The following is a 25028-nucleotide window of genomic DNA, read 5'->3' on the forward strand; positions in this document are numbered from 1 at the left end:
ATACACAATGACTGTTAACAATTTGGTTTCTAGAACTTTCTATTAATGTTAATATAAACATGTATCAGATGCAAAATTTAAGGCAAAAATGATTAACACGACTAGCATTATTTTTCCCACACTGATAACAATTAGGTATTATAACATCACCAAAAGTGAATCCTCACTGCAACTATGTTCCTTTGGACTTCAATCCTTCTAACATTTATTTCTGAAATTAGAACTCACTAAAAAGAGAACTGGGTATTTCTTCCATTTTACAAAACCAAGAATATGTATTGGTACTAATTAAAAGCATTATATTTTATAGCTGCACATGGAAGATTTGGTTGGCTGAATTGAAATTAGCCTAAAATCCTCAAAGAACTATTTAAAACTTAAAATGTAATAATGAATGTCTTAGACATAGTAACTACTGAATCAGTTTAATTAAAAGATGATTCTATTTTGTTTACATGCTTCCTTTGCAAATGATATTTCTTTCCCTCCAAAGAGGGAAATATATATTCACCTGGAGGCTTATGTTATCATGTTATCATATGACACCTGTTATCATCCTATCATGTGTTATACAAGGCCCCAGACCTCTTCCAATTCACAAAGCTTGACAAAACCACAAACCTTTTGGAAAGCCAATGTGAAACATTAGCATGGAGCCTAATAAAAATTAGATAGAGAATGTAAGAGAGAATGTTACCACTCTTTGATAGCCCCCTGTGGTGTAGTTTTTCTGAAATTTGTAACAGTGGAATTATCCTGGATATTTTCAGTAAATATATATACGGCTAAAATGACAAAGAACAGTATATATAACAAGGAAAGCTCCAAGAGCACTTTTAAAGATTGGAAGTTTGGGATTGACATGTACACACTGCTATATTTAAAACAGATAACCAACAAGGACCTACTGTACAGCACAGGGAACTCTGCTCAATACTCTGAAATAATCTAAATGGAAAAAGAATTTGAAAAAGAATAGATACATGTATATGTATAACTGAATCTCTTTGCTGTACACCTGAAACTAACCCATCATTGTTAATAAACTATACTCCAATATAAAATAAAAATTAAAAAAAAAAAGATTAGAGTAGCCAAAAAGATGCCCAGAACTAGCTGACACATAGGTAATCGTTGCCAGAGAAAACAGGTTTTGTTAAAGATGGCTTGACTTTAATTTCAAAAACTTGGAACACAGTCTAAATAAATGAGTTGAGTTAAAAAAAATCAAAATATCTCTAGAATGCTGTAAGAAACAACTGAGAATAGTACAATGCGGAGGTTAAGGGCACTGACCCTCTGAGCAGTGGAAAATTTGCATATAACTTATAGTTGGCCCTCCCTATACATGGTTCCTCTGTATACACAGTTCTTCTGCATCTGCAGATTCAACTAACCTTGGATCGTGCAGTACTGCAGTATTTACTAGTGAAAACAATCTGAGTATAAGTGGACCTGCGAAAACCCATGCTCTTCGAGGGTCAACTATATACTCAAAAGTCACTGGCATTGTGTGACTACTTTCCAATAGAAGCCTTCTATGCTTCACAGAAATTTAAAACACAAGATTCTAAAAAAATGTCTATTAAGCTTTCTCTCGAGGATATTCGAGAGATAGGAATAGGTAGGAGGAAGACTAGTATACATTTAATTTTTGAAAGCATTCTTCTGGTGATAGTCAAGGTGGGAATTCCCAAGGTATACACCATCCCTTGATAATATCCCCTTATAACATTATCTTGTCATTGTTTACTAGTCATAATGGGGAATACCATTTAAAATGACATTTCCTTTCCATTTTAGAACAAATCTGTTATTCTGTATGGTAGCCATTTATTTTAAATATTATCACCAAGTAAACTGCTCCTGGATACAGACAATTAAAGTTTTGACTATCATCTGATATATGTATTAATAATTTAATAATGCTGCATTTGCTAAATAAAATTAAAATATTTAAATGTCATGATATCTTGTTTCCAAGTATGTATAAGGCTGTTAATGTGTATGTATAAATATTCTGAACTGTAAAACAAAACCAAGTTAGAAAATAAATGATGGGCAAGGAAAAAAAATTTGCAAAACATAATAAATTCTTAGGGCTTGTGATGTTTAATGCTATGTGTCAACTTCACTAGGCCCATGGGGTGCTCAGACATTTGGTCAAACGTTAATCTGAGTGTGTCTGTGAGGCTGTTCCTGGATGAACCAGTAGACTGAGTAAAGCAGATGCCATCCCTGATGTGGGTGGGCCTCATCCAATCAATTGAAGACCTAAATAGAACAAAAATGACTGGGTAAGAGGGAACTCCTCCTGTTTGACAGGTGAACTGGGACGTCAGTCTTTTTCTTCCTTTGGACTCAAACTGAAGCTTTACTCTTCCTGGGTCCCAAACCTGCCATTGTTTGGACAGGAACTTACACCATCAGCTCTCCTGGGTCTCCAGCTTGCCAACTGCAAATCTTGGGACTTCTCAGCCTCCATAATCATGCGAGCCAATTCCTTATAATAAACCTCATCCTAGATATATATAAATCCTATTGGTCCTGCTTCTCTGGAGAACCTTGACTAATACAGAGCTAAATATCTACATTTTAGAAATTTCTAAAAATCAATTGAGACAAATAAAATCCAACAACAAAATAGTCAAAGTATGTGAGTTAGAAAATCACATAAAAAAATAGAAATGGTCACTAAACAGTACTCAATCTCACAAATAACCAAATAAATAAAATTAAAGTGAGATGTTGTATTTTGCTTTGACAGGGCAAAAAGGTAAAAGAATGATAACATGCATCTTTGGCAGGAATACAATGGAATACCACTCATATACTCATGTTGGGACTGCAAAAGGCACAGAGCTTTGTGGAGAAGATTTCACAGTATCTATCAAATTCAAACATGTGCTTACTACTCAACACAGAAATTCCTCGTTAGGAATTAATCTATAGAAATACTCTTCTAAATACACAAAGATATATGTATACGAATTTCAATGTAGCATTATCTGTTATGGAAAAAGAATTGTCTATCAATGGGAGTTGTTCAAATAAATTTATAATTTAAGGTACATTCATACAGTTCATTGTCATGCAACCATTAAACAAATAAGTAAATCAGTAAACACTGGCAAAATAGTTGTCATGATAAATTGAAAAGCTGTTAAGTGGAAGAAAGAAAAATGCAGAATGTATAGACCAGTTCTATTTTTGCAACTAGAGATATGAATATGTGTGTGTGTGTGTGTGTGTGTGTGTGTGTGTGTGTTATGTTCCTGGGAGGATACACATCACATTGTTTCCAGGAGGTTGGGAAGAGTTCTCATTTTCACACTTATACGTTTGTTTGGTTTGCATTTTTAACCATGAGCAAGAGAATTCCTAACTGGAAACGGGAAATTTGATTAGCCATTAAAGGAAACAGCATCTCTAAGGGCAAAATCTCTACCTCATATATGGATATTTAAAAAGCAAATAACTTACCCCAATGTAAAAAAGCCACACAGAATTTTTGACAACTCATCTTACTTCAGAGAAGTGCGCCTGAAAAACAGTAAATCTAAAACAAATACACACGCACATAAAAAAACTGACATATACACAAGCCGTCTGTGGAAAAATATAAAAGGAAAAGGATTATAATTAAGAATTCTTTAAATTGTAATCCTCTACAATACTCTGGATCAGTATCAGTGTTTAACATTAACGTAAAACTGTAAGTTATAGATTCATTCCTACGCACATGCTATTTTACATAGTTAAAATATAAGCGGTACATTCACACATGGCTTAATAAAAAAAAAGGCAATGTTCCTTTATGACATGACAAACCAGGACAGGTATCACAGATGAGATTGAATTTTTAACTAAAGAAAAGTGCTCACAATGTTAATTAAATATGTACAGCTGATCTAACATTATAAGTATCACACTCTTCATTTTCTGTGTGTGCTCAGTTCTTAAATTTCTCTTATTTCCTAAAGCCTTTATCTTCACTATGATACTACAAAGCCAAATGATTATAGCATAGGTAATGCACTGCACATTTATTTCCAATAAAGATGAGGACATTTTCCCATATGCTTTTAGAAACCCCCGTTCATTTGTAAATGAGGTAATATTCATTCACATTGGCGCGTTATCAGTAGTTGAAGGAAAGTCTGATGGCTTCATATATGCAGATGATAGGGACGACTTCAGAGACAAACTTTCCCATGAGTTCTATTCAATTTGAATATATTATGAATAAGATTATTTGTACTACTATGTTAACATATTGGACTTAGATTTGTAAGGAAACACTAAAGGCTTTTGATGTCCGAGTCTTTTTCATTATCTCATATTTGGAATTCAGTTCACTATATGAAAATTAATCTGAGGTAAAACACCCTGAATTAAGCGTCAGGAATGTTGGGTGTCAATCAAGGCTCTTTGACTAATCAGCTATAGGACTTGGGACGTCACCACTCTAGACCTCAGGTTCCTCATCTACAAATCAGACTGAAGGACGATCTCTACAATCCCTTTCAGAGCTGCCTATGATTCTGGGGAGACTTTGGTTTAAAACAGTAATCACAGCTTGAGCACAAAGAATATTATAAAGTATTGAGTGAGAAACATGTCTCATAAGTCATATTTGAGAACTGGTAGCATGTGATGAGCAAACAGAAAAACGTGTTTGTTTAGTTCACAACTTACATGACTCTTAGGAAAAAGATGGATGAGTATGACCATTTTGTAGTCTCGTAAATTTGTTTGTCAGACTGAGTTTTTCACCAGGATTTTGATTCTTTACACACTTGACATCAGAATGTATCTTTACGGTTTCTAGAAATCAGTTCAGTGTGCAATCTTAATTATCTAATGGTATTAAATGTATGCAAAGTCCTCCCAGGTTTTTTATGCTATCTGTTTCTGATACAACATTGTCTCATAAACAAACCCAAGGTCAACTGCATAATCAGGATGTGTCATAAATGCAACATATCACTAGACTAAGTGTTTCGACTGAAGTGACTAATGACTAAGTAATTCAGTCCAACAACTGATTTGACTCACTGTTAACTCAACTGTTCTACTGAGTCAAGTGGATCAACAATACATCATATTGTTCTTCCTTACATAAGACAACCATTCTTTTATTTAATGTTCCAGGCGAAACACAAACTACTCTTAGGTTTGAATTCCTGCAATCAGGTTTCACTCTTCTATAACAGAGTAACAATCACAAGCGTCAAGAGGGCATAGCCAAAAAAAAAAAAAAAAAAAAAAAAAAAAAAAGAGGGCATAGCCGTAACATTGAAGAGACTGTGAAAGGTGATATTTACATAGACACAAAGAAAGATTTATATCCACCCTAAATTGTACCAGAAAGGAATATACGAGGAGGTTTATAAAAACGTAAATAACAGGGAAAAAATGACATATCTCAAAACTGTGAGGAAAAAAATCAAGCAAAGGGAAAAATTAATGGTAAGGTGACCAAAATGAGTATAATATACAAAACGCCATTAATTGAAATTCACTTCCTACAGATGAGCTTTTAATTTGTTTTAAGTTTTTTTTTAAATTCAGAGAAAAAGTGAAACCAACAGTTTAGGGGGAAAGTACGAATAATCTAGGAAAATAGTCTAACACTAAGAACAGAAAGAAATTTTGCCTGAGTAACTTCATAAGATAACAAGTAACATCCTCATAGGTATCCTAACAGCACCTAGTTTCACGGGAAGTTCAAAATTCAATCATTTCTCACTCCCTCCACTGCCAAAACCCTGCTCCAGGCCACGATTGTCTCTTGAGAAGGGCCTCCTAACTGGTCTGCTGGCTGCAGCCCTTGCTCCCCAATTAAGTCTGTTTCCAATGCAGCAGCCAGAATGGTCTTGGTAACATATGGGTCAGCCCATGTCTCTTTTACAAAACACTGCAGTGCTCACCTTTTCACTCAGAGTAAAAGTCCCAGTCCTGTGCAACACTACAAGGTCCTGGATCTCTAGTGCCCCTCTGATCTCATCAACTGCTGCTCTCCCCTTCGCTCAAGTCACCTTCTCAGAGGAGCCTTCCCTGAACAACCTACCTAAAATTCCAACACCTTCCCCACCCCATCATGTCATATCTGCTGTTCTGTTTACTTTTTTTCTCCTTATTACTTAACACTATCTAACATGAATATGGTTCATTATTTTTCTTGCTTATTTTCTAACTCTTCCTGCTAGAATGTAAACTCCTCTAGACCAAGGGGTTTTTTGACTGTGTCCTTTTCATGATATCCTTCCCACATAGAAGCCTGCCTCTCATACAGAAGGTGCTCCATATGTAGTAACTGAATGAATGAGTGAAGAAATAAATAAATGAGTGTCAAGATAAGACTCTTTCTTGAAATAGCCTTCGAAACAGGCTGGTGGTATCACACCAAGACAAAATTGAATAAAAGCAATCTTTAAAAGAGGCATTCTAAATCATCCAGATACAGCTCTTTGAGAAACTGTCGTAATATAAGAGAGAATTTCAGAATGGTGATTCCTAACTACTTCTGGATCATTGACCTTGTTGAGAATTTGGTGAGAGCAATGTACCAACTGGCAGGAGGAGGCACATATACCTAAAATTAGGGCTATAATTTCAAGGGGTTAATAAACTCTCTGAAATTTATCCAAAGCTCCCAGATTAAGAATTCCTAATGTAGGTAAATGAAGTGCACATCCCTCTATAATTATAGCTCCATGAATTGAGTCATTGATAGACATCAAGTTATGAGGAGCTTGAGATGATACGGCCTAGCATTTCTCCTGGAATGTAATCATTCTACGTTGATAGTTAAAAGGAGTAATGTGTCTTATCTGAAATATCTGAAGAAATCTTTAGTAAACTATACAAAGATTCACCCATAGTCTGATCTAAACGACACATCCATTATATCTGGATGTACAGGCACTAATTCAATTTGCATAATATACCAAACATAGTAAAGCATATTAAACATATCACTAACTCTTCAGTTATTACTAAACTTAAAACAAAAGGAAAAATTAAAATCTGTACTCTACATAAATTATTTTATCAGACTTTAATATCTATTGTAGAGAATTTTTGTGTTATTTTTATGTATCAAATTCTACTCATATATAAACAGAATAGTCTCAATTAGTGTTTGAATGAATCTCTGGGCAGAAAAGAAATTAACTACAACTTTCTCCAATGATCTCAAAAAGTCTCTAGATTTGTAGAAAATTTTACAAGTAAGAAAAGCAATTCTGGCAATACTGTTGTTTTGATGAACAAACTCAATGAGCTCCATCTGCCACTAATTTTTGCTTTTACTTTCTGCTAGAGAAGCAGCCATGTATCTTTCACCTAAATAACAACATTTAAGCATTTTATTTAAATATAAATGAAAAACACTCTTAGAGTGTCAAAATTTAGCAAATATACTCTGGTCTATTTCTATTAACCTCATTATTTTAAGTATGTTTACTTTTATTTCTTCACTTAGGAAGGAAATTGGTCATGTTATTCCCATTAAGTAGCTGTTATAGACTTAAATTAGTTTTTTTATTAAACAATAAATTTCTTCCTTCATCCTGGTATAAGCATTTGTCCCTTTGAAAACATAATTTCGAGTTTAATTCCTGATATGACTCTAACTGTGTGTTCTTGTTGCAAATTGATTCCTTGAAATTAGACTAATAAGCTATGATTTATTAACCTAGGTACCAAAGTCAACACAGCTGAGTCAAAATAGGCATCTTACCAATATACGAAGTAACTTAAAATCTGTACATAAATCAACTCATTTAAATATTAGTTGAATACTTGGTAAAATGTAAGTTATTACGTGGGGTACTACGTATACAGAAATTAAGAAGAAATCATCATTTACTTTAAGAATAATATTATTTTTTAATTTTTATTTTATACTGACATTATTTTATTATTTTACATGTCAAAGTACTATAATTCCAGTATGAATAAAGTGCCATGGGACTTCAGATTCAAGATGGCAAACTAAACAAATTGATCTTCTTTTCCTCCTGAGATGCTTTTAGAATTATAGTAAAGTCAATCCACTTAGAACGAGAGAATGACGGGACCAGCAGCAAAAAAGAGATTTAAACTTCTGGAAGATGAAACAAAGACTAACAAAGTAGAATGAAGGAAGGAACTACCTAGGACATTTGGGTAAGGCTCTGTCATCAATGAGGAAACAAACTTGCTTGGGAGAACCCTGGATGTTGGATCGTTTGGTCTCTATATGTAATGTTTGACTTTTTTATCCCCTCATAAACAGCAAAATCTAGCTCTCTGTAACTGTCAGTGGAGTGGTTTACAAATAACCAAAATCAACTCTGCCTAGTTTAAGTAGTGCCAACTGAAAATTGTCACTTGCCATCTGGAATGAAGTCATCAGCCACTGTAGTCGCTGACCTTCAACACACCCTGAAGTGAGTTCAGGGTGGAGATCAGGAATGAGGCACTCTGTGCTCTGGGAAAACCTGGCAGAACAGGCCTTCAGATAGTTAGATATTTTCAGAAGACTTTATGAGCCCAATTTCTTGCATCTTCTCACATCTAGAAAAGCACAGTCACTAACAGAGACATCTGATCCTCGTGACTAGCAGCTACCCTCTGCCAAAATGTGTGCTTGATTGCATGTACCCCCTTCACCAAAATCACATATATACTGCCCCCACACCTCTTCAGAGCAGTTTCTTAGAGCTGTCTGAGAGGCTCTCTCCCGGGCTATAGTCCTCATTTTGCCCCAAATAAAACTTAACTTACAACTCTCACATTGTGCATTTTTTTTAGTCAACAGTAGAAAAGGAACTTACTAAAGATTACTGGGTACCTCACAGAACCTCAGCGAGGACCAGAGAACCCAGCCAGTAAAGCACACAGTCAAGAACCATACCCAACATCTAATGTAGAATTGCTCTAGAAAAGACAGCCCTGACACCACAACAGGACACTGTATGTTATGACTGAAACCATAGTGCCTACTACATCTGAGTTCTTCTGAGCTCATGTGCCCCTTCATGTCCCACACTTCTCAACTAAAATCTGGCATGAATGCCTCTAAGTGGTAAAACCTAATTCACAATCTACCTTGAGACAGCCAGAAAACTTGGTAAAATATGGATCTATAATGTGGGGAATTCCCAAAGACAAGCAAAGTATTCAAAGGTGTCAAATGGCCAAAGAAAATAAAGAATTGTCCTTTATACTCCTATATGATAAAGGGGGGGAAATACAAGTTATCTGAGGAGAACTTGGGCTTCTAGTATAGGCTTGGCACCAACATGATAAAGACCTTACACATCCTGATACTTAAGGGGATAAGCCTTCAGCATAAAAGGCAGCTCCTTACTCAAGGGCCTAAAAATGAAGCCTGTCCAATGGCAAACAATGCCCATACACACAGAATTCACATTCTTATTTCTTCACATAAAGCCACCCTGAATGGAGACATGAGCTAAGACATGAAGAAAGTCTTCAGTATAATGGAAAAATTTTGTATAAAGAAAGATAGAAAAAAGAAAACCTACCACAGGGGACACAGAGATAAATCAGAGGAAAAAAAGTACCTTTAACAAATGCTAAAGAGGACGTGTCAAAAGACTTTGCACCCATAAACTCAAAGATTGTTCTGACAAAGGAATATCAGAGGAAGAAAGAGCTTTGGGGGAAAAAAAAGGAAGAGTTGCGAGAAAGTTTTTCCAATGGAAAGGTTAGAAAACATATTGGCATAATTAATTCCTCCCCAAGGTGGGGGGAGGGGAATAAAGTCAAGTGATTCATATCCAACCAATAGCATTTACAGAAAAAAAGAATAAAGAGAAAATGATCGGCGAAATAATGTAAGAAAATTTCCCAGGGCTGATAAGAGACATAAGTCTTCAAACTGACAAAAAAAAAAAAATTCTACCAACTTCCAAGAAAGAGGAATGGAAAAAAAATCCATTCCTAAGCATATCATTAAGAAACTGCAGAAGAGCAAAGAAGACGAGAAGATAGGAAGAGTTTCCAGAGAGAAAAAAATCACTAAAGGAATGGTAAACAGAATTAAAACAAATGTTTCATCTCAAAACACTGAATTCTAAAAAACAATCCAGTAATGGCTGATGGAAAATTATTTATAGTTTAAAATTCTATTAGCCAATCAAGCAAGTATCAGAGCAAAACAAATATATTTTCAATAATGCAATGATTTAGAAAATTTATATCCCGTGAATCTCTTTCTCAGAGGTAATTTTATGACATATTCCAGCAAAATGAGGAATAAACCAAGAAAGAGGGATGCAGGGACTCAGGATACAGGAAAGCTTGACTACGACTCAGTTGATGACTCTGCAGACTTGAGAATGAACTGTCCAGATAGTAGATGGGGTACAGATGACCACTGAAAGGAAATGGCCAAGAAAAAGGTGAGGACATAAGGCAACTTAATGCATAATATGATTCTGAAGCTGTAAAAATTTGAAAATAAAACAAACAAAAAACCAGAATAACATGAGGGAAAAAAGGAAGCCTTAGTTCAAAATTGAAGCCACTAGTCCAAATAAGAATATGCATTCAATAAGCTTCAAAAAGAAGAATGAAATGGATTCCAAAAAATAAAGCGAATGAGGAAAAAACTTAAAATTAAAGACATAATGAACAAGGCTCACATATCTTCTCACAATAAGAAAAAAATTCAGCTAAATGGAAAAAGCCTTATTAAAAAGTCCTGATCTAAATATGAATTGAAATAAAATATGGCACAATTTTGAGCAAATGCTGAAATTAAAAAATCCATTTGAAAGAAGAAAGAATCCCCTTAACCTTGATTCTAGGAACATTCTCCTTTGGGTGGCTGAGAAGTCACATTGAATGAAATAATCCTAGAACTCTTCCTAGTTCTGCAATGAGTAATACTTAAAAAGTCACAATAACATTAATGTTGCTATTTATTTATTTTTCAACTTTTTGGCCTAACCAATAGACAAAAATGAAAAATTTAATTGCAAATATTAAGCATAAAATATTATCAATATTCTCACTGTACAGCTGTCAAAATTGGAGTAGTATAATTATAAAAGGAGAGATGGTGAGAAGGCAAAGGGTGAAATATCCCAACCTTATAAAATAGGGAGTCAAGAGAAACCATCTGTACTGAATGGAACAAGAAATGGTCATGGAATTATAAACGGAACCAATAAAAGAGGTCAGAAAATTAATATAATTATATGTAGAAGAGGGTCAGAGAAAGAACGTGAAATTAGTAAGCTAAATTCTTTCCTACTACGGTACCTGTTTAAAGTTGATAAATGAAAATAAAAGGAAAAAAAGTCAATATAAGCATATTATTTAGCCCTACAGAGGTAGCCAATGGAGGAAACAAACCCAGAAATGATTAAAGTTAGTTGTTCTCAAAGTCAGGAATAAAAAAGTGAAGGGAGTCGGGCAAGGGACCACTGTGTTTTATTACAGTAGGTTTTTGTAACCATGTGCATGGATTCTTTTCATGCAAAATTATTATTTTGTCCTTTTAATTAAATTAAGTGCTAATGGATTTCAAAGAAAGTAGCTACTAACAAAGTCCTAGGAGCTAATTAAAGGTTCACAGAAATGACATATTAGTTGAACTCCAAGAAATACAATACAAAGGGAGAGAGTAGTATTGTATTTCCTCTATTCTAAGATTCACAATATTTTAACACCTCTGACACCAGGATCCTTGTTAAAATCGATGTCATCTTACAACCACTGATGGCCTGGTAGCAGCTGTGATCTCGCTGTCATTGATTGCCAACACAGAAACCTGGGGTGCTTTTCTAATGACAGACAGGACAATTTTAATCCATCAATATTTCACTTAACAAACTATTGAAAGACCATTTGAGGAAGGAAGGAATATGAGCCCTGTGTGCTATCTGAAAACCTTCTGTGGACATCTTTTGCTAAGATCAATATAGAGCCAGCATAAAATTTGCAAAATGAACCAACTTAAAAGAAAATTTCAGAGATTGGTTCAAGATGGCGGAGTAGAAGGATGTGCTCTCACTCCCTCCTGCGAGAACACCAGAATCACAACTAACTGCTGAAAATCATCAACAGGAAGACACTGGAACTCACCAAAAAAGATACCCCACATCCAAAGACACAGGAGAAGCCATAATGAGACAGTAGGAGGGGCACAATCACAATAAAATCAAATCTCATAACTGCTGGGTGGGTGATTCACAAACTGGAGAACACTTATACCACAGAAGGCCACCCACTGGAGTGAAGGGTCTGAGCCTCACGTCAGGCCTCCGAACCTGGGGGTCCGGCAACGGAGGGGGAATTCCAAGAGAATCAGACTTTGAAGGCTAGCGGGATTTGATTGCAGGACTTCAACAGGACTGAGGGAAACAGAGACTCCACTCTCGGAGGGCACACACAAAGTAGTGTGCACATCAGGACCCAGGGGAAGGATCAGTGACCCCATAGGAGACCAAACCAGACCTACTTGCTAGTGTTGGAGGGTCTCCTGCAGAGGCAGGGGGTGGCTCTGTCTCACCGTGAGGACAAGGACACTGGCAGCAGAAGTTCTGGGAAGTACTCCTTGGTGGGAGCCCTCTCAGAGTCAGCAATTAGCCCCACCAAAGAGCCCGGGTAGGCTACAGTGTTGGGTCGCCTCAGGCCAAACAACCAACAGGGAGGGAACCCAGCCCCACCCATCAGCAGTCAAGTGGATTAAAGTTTTACTGAGCTCTGCTCACCAGAGCAACAGCCAGCTCTACCCAGCACCACTCCCTCCCGTCAGGAAACTTGCACAAGCCCCGTAAATAGCCTCATCCACCAGAGGGCAGACAGCAGAAGCAAGAAGAACTACAATCCTGCAGCCCGTGGAACAAAAACCACATTCACAGAAAGACAGACAAGATGGAAAGGCAGAGGGCTATGTAACAGATGGAGGAACAAGATAAAACCCCAGAAAAACAACTAAATGAAGTGGAGACAGGCAACCTTCCAGAAAAAGAATTCAGAATAATGACAGTGAAGATGATCCAGGACCTCAGAAACAGAATGGAGGCAAAGATCAAGAAGATGCAAGAAATGTTTAACAAAGACTATAAGAATTAAAGAACAAACAAACAGAGATGAACAATACAATAACTGAAATGAAAACTACACTAGAAGGAATCAACAGTAGAAAAACTGAGGCAGAAGAATGGATAAGTGACCTGGAGGACAGAATGGTGGAATTCACCGCTGCGGAACAGAATAAAGAAAAAGGAATGAAAAGAAATGAAGACAGCCTAAGAGACCTCTGGGATAACATTAAATGCAACAACATTCACATTATACGGGTCCCAGAAGGAGAAGAGAGAGAGAAAGGACCGGAGAAAATATTTAAAGAGATTATAGTCGAAAACTTCCCTAACATGGGAAAGGAAATAGCCACCCAAGTCCAGGAAGTGCAGGGAGTCCCATACAGGATAAGCCCAAGGAGAAGCAAGCCGAGACACACAGTAATCAAATTGGCAAAAATTAAAGCCAAAGAAAAATTATTGAAAGCAACAAGGAAAAAACGACAAATAACATACAAGGGAACTCCCATAAGGTTAATAGCTGATTTCTCAGCAGAAACTCTACAAGCCAGAAGGGAGTAGCATGATATACTTAAAGTGATGAAAGGGAAGAACCTACAACCAAGATTACTCTACCCAGCAAGGATCTCATTCAAATTCCATGGAGAAATCAAAAGCTTTACAGACAAGCAAAAGCTAAGAGAATTCAGCACCACCAAACCAGCTCTACAACAAATGCTAAAGGAACTTCTCTAAATGGGAAACACAAGAGAAGAAAAGGACCTACAAAAACAAACCCAAAACAATTAACGAAATGGTCATAGGAACATACATTTTGATAATTAAATGTGAATGGATTAAATGCTCCAACCAAAAGGCACAGGCTTGCTGAATGGATACAAAAACAAGACTCATATATATGCTGTCTACAAGAGACCCACTTCAGACCTAGGGAAACATACAGACTGAAAGTGAAGGGATAAAAAAGATATTCCATGCAAATGGAAATCAAAATAAAGCTGGAGTAGCAATTCTCATATCAGACAAAATAGACTTTAAAACAAAGACTATTACAAGAGACAAGGAAGGACACTACATAATGATCAAGGGATCAATCCAAGAAGAAGATATAACAATTATAAATATATATGCACCCAACATAGGAGCACATCAATACATAAGGCAACCGCTAACAGCTATAAAAGAGGAAATCGACACTAACACAATAATAGTGGGGGAATTTAACATCTCACTTGCACCAACGGACAGATCATCCAAACAGAAAATTAATAAGGAAACACAAGCCTTAAATGACACAATAGACCAGAGAGATATAATTGATATTTATAGGACATTCCATCCAAAAACAGCAGATTACACTTTCTTCTCAAGTGCGCACGGAACATTCTCCAGGATAGATCACATCTTGGGTCACAAAGAAGCCTCAGTAAATTTAAGAAAATTGAAATCATATCAAGCATCTTTTCTGACCACAATGCTATAAGATTAGAAATGAATTACAGGGAAAAAAATGTAAAAAACACAAACACATGGAGGCTAAACAACACATTACTAAATAACCAAGAGATCACTGAAGAAATCAAAAAGGATATCAAAAAATACCTAGAGACAAATGACAATGAAAACACGATGATCCAAAACCTATGGAATGCAGCAAAAGAAGTTCTAAGAGCGAAGTTTATAGCTACACAAGCCTACTTCAAGAAACAAGACAAGATCTATGATTTTTTCCCCTTTCCTCTTTTTGCGAACGTGTATGTGTATGCTTCTGTGTGAGATCTTGTCTGTATAGTCTTGCTTCCACCATTTGTCCTAGGGTTCTATCCGTCCATGTTTTTTTTTAAATTTTTTTCTTAATAATTAATTTTAATAACCTTATTATACTTTACCTTCGTTCTTTCTTTCTTTCTTTCCGTCCTTCCTTCCCTCCTTTAGACAACGAATCATCCCAAATTGAGGAGGTGGTCTCTGACAGCAAGATTTAGGATTTTTCCCCATTTACCTCTTTTAGTGAGGGTGTATGTGTATGCTTCTGTGTAAGATTTTGTCTGTATAGCTTTGCTGCCAACATTTGTCCTAGGTTCTTTCCGTCCCTTTTTTTTTTTTTCTAAATAAGAAGTTTTTAATTCAATAACTTTATTATACTGTATTTTATTTTTACTGTATCTTCTTTCTTTCTGTCTTTTTTCCTTCTTTCCCTCCTTCCTTCCCTCCTCCCTCCCTCCCTCCCTTCTTTCCTTCTTGCCTTCTTTCCTTCTTTGCTTCTTTCTTTCTTTCTTCCTTCCTTCCTACCCTCCTTTCCTTCTTTCTTTCCTCATACTTCTACTAATTCCCTCTACTTTTTCTCCCTTTTATCCTGAGCCTGTGGATGAAAAGCTTTTGGTGCTCCAGCCAGGAGGCAGGGCTCTGCCTCTGAGGTAGGAGAGCCAACTTCAGGACACTGATCAACAAGAGACCTCCCAGCTCCACATAATATCAAACAGCGAAAATCTCCCAGAGACCTCCATCTTAACACCAGCACCCAGCTTCACTCAACGACCAGCAAGCCACAGTGCTGGAAAACCTATGCCAAACAACTAGCAAAACAGGAACACAACCCCACCCATTAGCAGAGAGGCTGCCTAAAATCATAATAAGGCCACAGACACCCCGAAACACACCACCAGACGTGAACCTGACCACTAGAGAGACAAGATCCAGCCTCATCCACCACAACACAGGCACTAGCCCCCTCCACCAGGAAGCCTACACAACCCACTGAACCAACCTTAGCCACTAGAGACAGACATCAAAAACAGGAGGAACCACAAACCTGCAGCCTGCAAAAAGGAGACCCCAAACACAGTAAGATAAGCAAAATGAGAAGACAGAAAAACACACAGCAGATAAAGGAGCAAGATAAAAATGCACCAGACCTAACAAATGAAGAGGAAATAGGGAGTCTACCTGAAAGAGAATTCAGAATAATGATAGTAAGGTTGATCCGAAATCTTGGAGATAGAATGGACAATAGATTGGACAAAATGCAAGAATCAGTTAACAAGGACCTAGAAGAACTAAAGATGAAACAAGCAACGATGAACAACACAATAAATGAAATTAAAAGTACTCTAGATGGGATCAATAGCAGAATAACTGAGGCAGAAGAACGGATAAGTGACCTGGAAGATAAAATAGTGGAAATAACTACTGCAGAGCAGAATAAAGAAAAAAGAATGAAAAGAACTGAGGACAGTCTCAGAGACCTCTGGGACAACATTAAACGCACCAACATTCGAATTATAGGGGTTCCAGAAGAAGAAGAGAAAAAGAAAGGGACTGAGAAAATATTTGAAGAGATTATAGTTGAAAACTTCCCTAATATGGGAAAGGAAATAGTTAATCAAGTCCAGGAAGCACAGAGAGTCCCATACAAGATAAATACAAGGAGAAATACGCCAAGACACATATTAATCAAACTGTCAAAAATTAAATACAAAGAAAGCATATTAAAAGCAGCAAGGGAAAAACAACAAATAACACATAAGGGAATCCCCATAAGGTTAACAGCTGATCTCTCAGCAGAAACCCTACAAGCCAGAAGGGAGTGGCAGGACATACTGAAAGTGATGAAGGAGAAAAACCTGCAGCCAAGACTACTCTACCCAGCAAGGATCTCATTCAGATTTGATGGAGAAATTAAAACCTTTACAGACAAGCAAAAGCTGAGAGAGTTCAGCACCACCAAACCAGCTTTACAACAAATGCTAAAGGATCTTCTCTAGGCAAGAAACACAAGAGAAGGAAAAGACCTATAATAACGAACCCAAAACAATTTAGAAAATGGGAATAGGAACATACATATCAATAATTACCTTAAATGTAAATGGACTAAATGCTCCCACCAAAAGACACAGATTAGCTGAATGGATACAAAAACAAGACCCTTATATATGCTGTCTACAAGAGACCCACTTCAGACCTAGAGACACATACAGACTGAAAGTAAGGGGATGGAAAAAGATATTCCATGCAAATGGAAGCCAAAAGAAAGCTGGAGTAGCAATTCTCATATCAGACAAAATAGACTTTAAAATAAGGACTATTAAAAGAGACAAAGAAGGACACTACATAATGATCAAAGGATCGATCCAAGAAGAAGATATAACAATTGTAAATATTTATGCACCCAACATAGGAGCACCTCAGTACATAAGGCAAATACTAACAGCCATAAAAGGGGAAATCGACAGTAACACATTCATAGTAGGGGACTTAAACACCCCACTTTCACCCATGGACAGATCATCCAAAATGAAAATAAATAAGGAAACACAAGCTTTAAATGATACATTAAACAAGATGGACTTAATTGATATTTATAGGACACTCCATCCAAAAACAACAGAATACACATTTTTCTCAAGTGCTCATGGAACATTCTCCAGGATAGATCATATCTTAGGTCACAAATCAAGCCTTGGTAAATTTAAGAAAATTGAAATTGTATCAAGTATCTTTTCTGACCACAACGCCATGAGACTAGATATCAATTACAGGAAAAGATCTGTAAAAAATACAAACACATGGAGGCTAAACAATACACTACTTAATAATGAAGAGATCACTGAAGAAATCAAAGAGGAAATCAAAAAATACCTAGAAACAAATGACAATGGAGACACAACGACCCAAAACCTGTGGGATGCAGCAAAAGCAGTTCTAAGGGGGAAGTTTATAGCAATACAAGCCCACCTTAAGAAGCAGGAAACATCTCGAATAAACAACCTAACCTTGCACCTCAAGCAATTAGAGAAAGAAGAACAAAAAAACCCCAAAGCTAGCAGAAGGAAAGAAATCATAAAAATCAGATCAGAAATAAATGAAAAAGAAATGAAGGAAACAATAGCAAAGATCAATAAAACTAAAAGCTGGTTCTTTGAGAAGATAAACAAAATAGATAAACCACTAGCCAGACTCATCAAGAAAAAAAGGGAGAAGACTCAAATCAATAGAATTAGAAATGAAAAAGGAGAGGTAACAACTGACACTGCAGAGATAAAAGAGATCATGAGAGATTACTACAAGCAACTCTATGCCAATAAAATGGACAATCTGGAAGAAATGGACAAATTCTTAGAAATGCACAACCTGCCAAGACTGAATCAGGAAGAAATAGAAAATATGAACAGACCAATCACAAGCACTGAAATTGAAACTGTGATTAAAAATCTTCCAACAAAAAAAAGCCCAGGACCAGATGGCTTCACAGGCGAATTCTATCAAACATTTAGAGAAGAGCTAACACCTATCCTTCTCAAACTCTTCCAAAATATAGCAGAGGGAGGACCACTCCCTAACTCCTTCTACGAGGCCACCATCACCTTGATACCAAAACCAGACAAGGATGTCACAAAGAAAGAAAACTACAGGCCAATATCACTGATGAACATAGATGCAAAAATCCTCAACAAAATACTAGCAAACAGAATCCAACAGCACATTAAAAGGATCATACACCATGATCAAGTGGGGTTTATTCCAGGAATGCAAGGATTCTTCAATATACGCAAATCTATCAATGTGATAAACCATATTAACAAATTGAAGGAGAAAAACCATATGATCATCTCAATAGATGCAGAGAAAGCTTTTGACAAAATTCAACACCCATTTATGATAAAAACCCTGCAGAAAGTAGGCATAGAGGGAACTTTCCTCAACATAATAAAGGCCATATATGACAAGCCCACAGCAAACATCATCCTCAATGGTGAAAAACTGAAAGCATTTCCACTAAGATCAGGAACAAGACAAGGTTGCCCACTCTCACCACTATTATTCAACATTGTTTTGGAAGTTTTAGCCACAGCAATCAGAGAAGAAAAGGAAATAAAAGGAATCCAAATTGGAAAAGAAGAAGTAAAGCTGTCACTGTTTGCAGATGACATGATCCTATACATAGAGAACCCTAAAGATGCTACCAGAAAACTACTAGAGCTAATCAATGAATTTGGTAAAGTGGCAGGATACAAAATTAATGCACAGAAATCTCTGGCATTCCTATATACTAATGATGAAAAATCTGAAAGTGAAATCAAGAAAACACTCCCATTTACCATTGCAACAAAAAGAATAAAATATCTAGGAATAAACCTACCTAAGGAGACAAAAGACCTGTATGCAGAAAATTATAAGACACTGATGAAAGAAATTAAAGATGATATAAATAGATGGAGAGATATACCATGTTCTTGGATTGGAAGAATCAACATTGTGAAAATGACTCTACTACCCAAAGCAATCTACAGATTCAATGCAATCCCTATCAAACTACCACTGGCATTTTTCACAGAACTAGAACAAAAACTTTCACAATTTGTATGGAAACACAAAAGACCCCGAATAGCCAAAGCAATCTTGAGAACGAAAGAAGGAACTGGAGGAATCAGGCTCCCTGACTTCAGACTATACTACAAAGCTACAGTCATCAAGACGGTATGGTACTGGCACAAAAACAGAAAGATAGATCAATGGAACAGGATAGAAAGCCCAGAGATAAACCCATGCACATATGGACACCTTATCTTTGATAAAGGTGGCAGTAATGTACAATGGAGAAAGGACAGCCTCTTCAATAAGTGGTGCTGGGAAAACTGGACAGGTACATGTAAAAGTATGAGATTAGATCACTCCCTAACACCATACACAAAAATAAGCTCAAAATGGATTAAAGACCTAAATGTAAGGCCAGAAACTATCAAACTCTTAGAGGAAAACATAGGCAGAACACTCTATGACATAAATCAAAGCAAGATCCTTTCTGACCCACCTCCTAGAGTAATGGAAATAAAAACAAAAATAAACAAATGGGACCTAATGAAACTTCAAAGCTTTTGCACAGCAAAGGAAACCGTAAACAAGACCAAAAGACAACCCTCAGAATGGGAGAAAATATTTGCAAATGAAGCAACCGACAAAGGATTAATTTCCAAAATTTACAAGCAGCTCATGCAGCTCAATAACAAGAAAACAAACAACCCAATCCAAAAATGGGCAGAAGACCTAAATAGACATTTCTCCAAAGAAGATATACAGACTGCCAACAAACACATGAAAGAATGCTCAACATCATTAATCATTAGAGAAATGCAAATCAAAACTACAATGAGATATCATCTCACACCAGTCAGAATGGCCATCATCAAAAAATCTAGAAACAATAAATGCTGGAGAGGGTGTGGAGAAAAGGGAACACTCTTGCACTGCTGGTGGGAATGTGAATTGGTTCAGCCACTATGGAGAACAGTATGGAGGTTCCTTAAAAAACTACAAATAGAACTACCATATGACCCAGCAATCCCACTACTGGGCATATACCCTGAGAAAACCAAAATTCAAAAAGAGTCATGTACCAAAATGTTCATTGCAGCTCTATTTACAATAGCCCGGAGATGGAAACAACCTAAGTGCCCGTCATCGGATGAATGGATAAAGAAGATGTGGCACATATATACAATGGAATATTACTCAGCCATAAAAAGAAACGAAATTGAGCTATTTGTAATGAGGTGGATAGACCTAGAGTCTGTCATACAGAGTGAAGTAAGTCAGAAAGAAAAAGACAAATACCGTATGCTAACACATATATATGGAATTTAAGAAAAAAATGTCATGAAGAACCTAGGGGTAAAGCAGGAATAAAGACGCAGACCTCTTAGAGAACGGACTTGAGGTTATGGGGAGGGGGAAGGGTGAGCTGTGACAGGGCGAGAGAGAGTCATGGGCATATACACACTAACAAACGCAGTAAGGTAGATAGCTAGTGGGAAGCAGCCGCATGGCACAGGGATATTGGCTCGGTGCTTTGTGACAGCCTGGAGGGGTGGGATGGGGAGGGTGGGAGGGAGGGAGACGCAACAGGGAAGACATATGGGAACATAGGTTTATGTATGACTGATTCACTTTGTTATAAAGCAGAAACTAACACACCATTGTAAAGCAATTATACCCCAATAAAGATGTTAAAAAAAAAAAAAAAAAAAAAAAAGAAACAAGAAAAATCTCTCAAATAAACAATCTATCCTTACATCTAAAGGAACTAGAGAAAGAACAAACAAAACCCTAAGTTAGCAGAAGGAAAGAAATCATAAAGATCAGAGCAGAAATAAATGAAATAGAAACAAAGAAAACAATAGCAAAGATCAATAAAACTAAAAACTGGTTCTTTGAGAAGATAAACAAAATTGAAAAACCATTAGCAAGACTCATTAAGAAAAATAGGGAGAGGACTCAAATCAATAAAATTAGAAATAAAAAAGGAGAAGTTACGGGGCTTCCCTGGTGGTGCAGTGGTTGAGAGTCTGCCTGCCGATGCAGGGGACACGGGTTCGTGCCCCGGTCCGGGAAGATCCCACATGCCGCGGAGTGGCTGGGCCCGTGAGCCATGGCCGCTTGAGCCTGCACGTCCAGAGCCTGTGCTCTGCAACGGGAGAGGCCACAACAGTGAGAGGCCTGCGTACCACAAAAAAAAGATAAATAAAGTGAAAAAAAAAAGGAGACGTTACAACGGACACCACAGAAATACAAAGCATCTCAAGAGACTACTACAAGCAACTCTATGCCAATAAACTGGACAACCTGGAAGAAATGGACAAATTCTTAGAAAGGTATAACCTTCCAAGACTGAACCAGGAAGAAGTAGAAAATATGAACAGACCAATCACAAGTAATGAAATTGAAACTGTGATTAAAAATATTCCAACAAACAAAAGTCCTGGAACAGAGGGCTTCGCAAGTGAATTCTATCAAATATTTAGAGAAGAGCTAACACCCATCCTTCTCAAACTCTTCCAAAAATTGCAGAGGAAGGAACACTCCCAAACTCATTGTATGAGGCCACCATCACCCTGATACCAAAACCAAACAAAGATACTACAAAAAAAAAAAAAATTACAGACCAATATCACTGATGAATATAGATGCAAAAATCCTCAACAAAATACTAGCAAACAGAATCCAACAACATATTAAAAGGATCATACACCATGATCAAGTGGGACTTAACCCAGGGATGCAAGTATTCTTCAATATACACAAATCAATCAATGTGATACACCATATTAACAAATTGAAGATGAAAAACCATATGATCCTCTCAATAGATGCAAAAAAGCTTTTGACAAAATTCAACACCCATTTGTGATAAAAACTCTCCAGAAAGTAGGCATAGAGGGAACCTACCTCAACATAACAAAGGGCATATATGACAAACCCACAGCAAACATCATTCTCAATGGTGAAAAACTGTAAGCAATTCCTCTAAGTTCAGGAACAAGACAAGGATGTCACTCTCACCACTATTATTCAACATAGTTTTGGAGGTTCTAGCCATGGCAATCAGAGAAGAAAAAGAAATAAAAGGAATACAAATTGGAAAAGAAGAGGTAAAACTGTCACTGTTGGCATTTGACATGATACTATACATAGAGAATCCAAAAGATGCCACCAGAAAACTACTAAAGCTAATCAATGAATTTGGTAAAGTTGCAGGATACAAAATTAATGCACAGAAATCTCTTGCATTCCTATATACTAATGATGAAAAATCTGAAAGAGAAATTAAGGAAACACTCCCATTTACCGCTGCCACAAAAAGAATAAAATACCTAGGAATAAACCTACCTAGGGAGACAAAAGACCTATATGCAGAAAACTACAAGACACTGATGAAAGAAATTAAAGATGATACCAACAGATGGAGAGATATACCAAGTTCTTGGACTGGAAGAATCAACGTTGTGAAAATGACTATACTACCCAAAGCAATCTACAGATTCAATGCAATCCCTATCAACTTACCAATGGCATTTTTTACAGAACTAGAACAAAAAATCTTAAAATTTGTATGGAGACCTAAAAGACCCCAAATAGCCAAAGCAGACTTGAGGGAAAAAAACAGAGCTGGAGCAATCAGACTCCCTGATTTCAGACTATACAACAAAGCTACAATCACCAAGACAATATGGTACTGGCACAAAATATAGATCAATGGAACAAGATAGAAAGCCCAGAGATAAACCCACACACCTACAGTCAACTAGTCGATGACAAAGGAGGCAAGGATGCACAATGGAGAAAAGACAGTCTCTTCAATAAGTGCTGTTGGGAAAACTGGACAGCTACATGTAAAAGAATGAGGGCTTCCCTGGTGGCGCAGTGGTTGGGAGTCCGCCTGCTGATGCAGGGGACGCAGGTTCGTGCCTCAGTCCGGGAGGATCCCACGTGCCACAGAGCAGCTGGGCCTGTGAGCCATGGCCGCTGGGCCTGCGCATCCGGAGCCTGTGCTCTGCAACGGGAGAGGCCACAGCAGTGAGAGGCCCACGTACCACAAAAAAAAAAAAAAAAAAGAATGAACTTAGAACACTCCTAACACCACACACAAAAATAAATTCAAAATGGATTAGAGACCTAAATGTAAGACCAGACACTATAAAACTTTTAGTGGAAAACAGGAAGAACAAGCTTTGACATAAATCACAGCAAGATCTTTTTTGTCCCACCTCCTACAGTAATGGAAATAAAAACAAAAATAAACAAATGGGACCTAATGAAACTTAAAAGCTTTTGCACAGCAAAGGAAACCATAAACAAGATGAAAAGACAACCCTCAGAATGGGAGAAAATATTTGCAAATGAATCAACGGACAGAGGATTAACCTCCAAAATTTACAAGCAGCTCATGCAACTCAATATCAAAAAAACAAACAACCCAATCCAAAAATGGGCAGAACACCTAAATAGACATCTCCAAAGAAGATATACAGATAGCCAAAAAACACATGAAAGAATGCTCAGCATCACTAATCATGAGAGAAATGCAAATCAAAACTACAATGAGGTATCACCTCACACCAGTCAGAGTGGCCATCATCAAAAAATCTACAAACAAGAAATGCTGGAGAGGGTGTGGAGAAAAGGGAATCCTTTTGCACTGTTGGTGGGAATGTAAATTGATACAGCCACTATGGAGAACAGTATGGCGTTTCCTTAAAAAACTAAAAATAGAACTACCATATGACCCAGCAATCCCACTACTGGGCATATACCCTGAGAAAACCATAATTCAAAAAGAGTCATATACCACAGTGTTCACTGCAGCACTATTTACAATCTCCAGGACATGGAAGCAACCTAAGTGTCTGTCAACAGATGAATGGATAAAGAAGATGTGGTACATATATACACTGGAATATTACTCAGCCATAAAAAGGAACGTAATTGGGTCATTTGTAGAGACGTGGATGGATCTAGAGACTGTCACACAGAGTGAGGTAAGTCAGAAAGAGAAAAACAAATATCATATATTAATGCATATATATGGAACCTAGAAAAATGGTACAGATGAACCGGTTTATAGGGCAGAAATTGAGACACAGATGTACAGCACAAATGTATGAACACCAAGGGGGGAAAGCAGTGGGGGGTGGGGGTGGGGCTGGGATGAATTGGGAGATTTGGATTGACATGTATAGACTGATGTGTATAAAATGGATGACTAATAAGAACCTGCTGTATAAAAAAATAAATAAAACAAAATTCAAAAAAAAAAATAAGAGCCCACAAACAGCATTCCCCTGGGCCACAGTCCCCCTCTCCCAAGGGAACAGATAGAAAAGAAAAAAAAAGAAAATCTCAGAAACCATAGTGAAGCATTCTTTTTTGAAGTGCTATATAACAAATAGTCTTGATAACCCAGAGTATGATACCATTTGGGAAAATACTGACATCAACAACACTGAGTTGAAAAATGATTCAGAAAAACCGGATTCTGAATAAGAAAACGAATTCCTTAATGGATTTCTTTGACTTTTACTTTCCTCATGAGAGTGATATGATTTAAACAAAAATCTTTACCTAAGTAATTCTAAAAGAGCCCTTTCAGTAGACATAAAACAAAAATTCTAAACAATGAGAAAG

General features: G+C 36.9%; 1 protein-coding gene across 4 annotated transcripts in view; it reads right to left on the reverse strand.

The window, feature by feature from the left end:
- LEPR (leptin receptor) overlaps window positions 1-25028 on the reverse strand; it is a 108533-nt gene that overhangs the window by 71544 nt on the left and 11961 nt on the right. For 2 of the 4 annotated variants that reach the window (XM_060304673.1, XM_060304666.1), the window contains one exon: window positions 3484-3559. In XM_060304673.1, coding sequence (XP_060160656.1) covers window positions 3484-3523 — 40 coding nt within the window. In that variant the 5' untranslated portion in view covers window positions 3524-3559. Of the gene's footprint in view, window positions 1-3483; window positions 3610-25028 lie in introns of all 4 variants that reach the window. The other 2 variants (XM_030865861.2, XM_060304675.1) reach the window with 2 other exon arrangements.

Source organism: Globicephala melas, chromosome 1 (genome assembly GCF_963455315.2).
Source record: "Globicephala melas chromosome 1, mGloMel1.2, whole genome shotgun sequence".
In the NCBI taxonomy this organism is placed as follows: Eukaryota; Metazoa; Chordata; class Mammalia; order Artiodactyla; family Delphinidae; genus Globicephala; species Globicephala melas.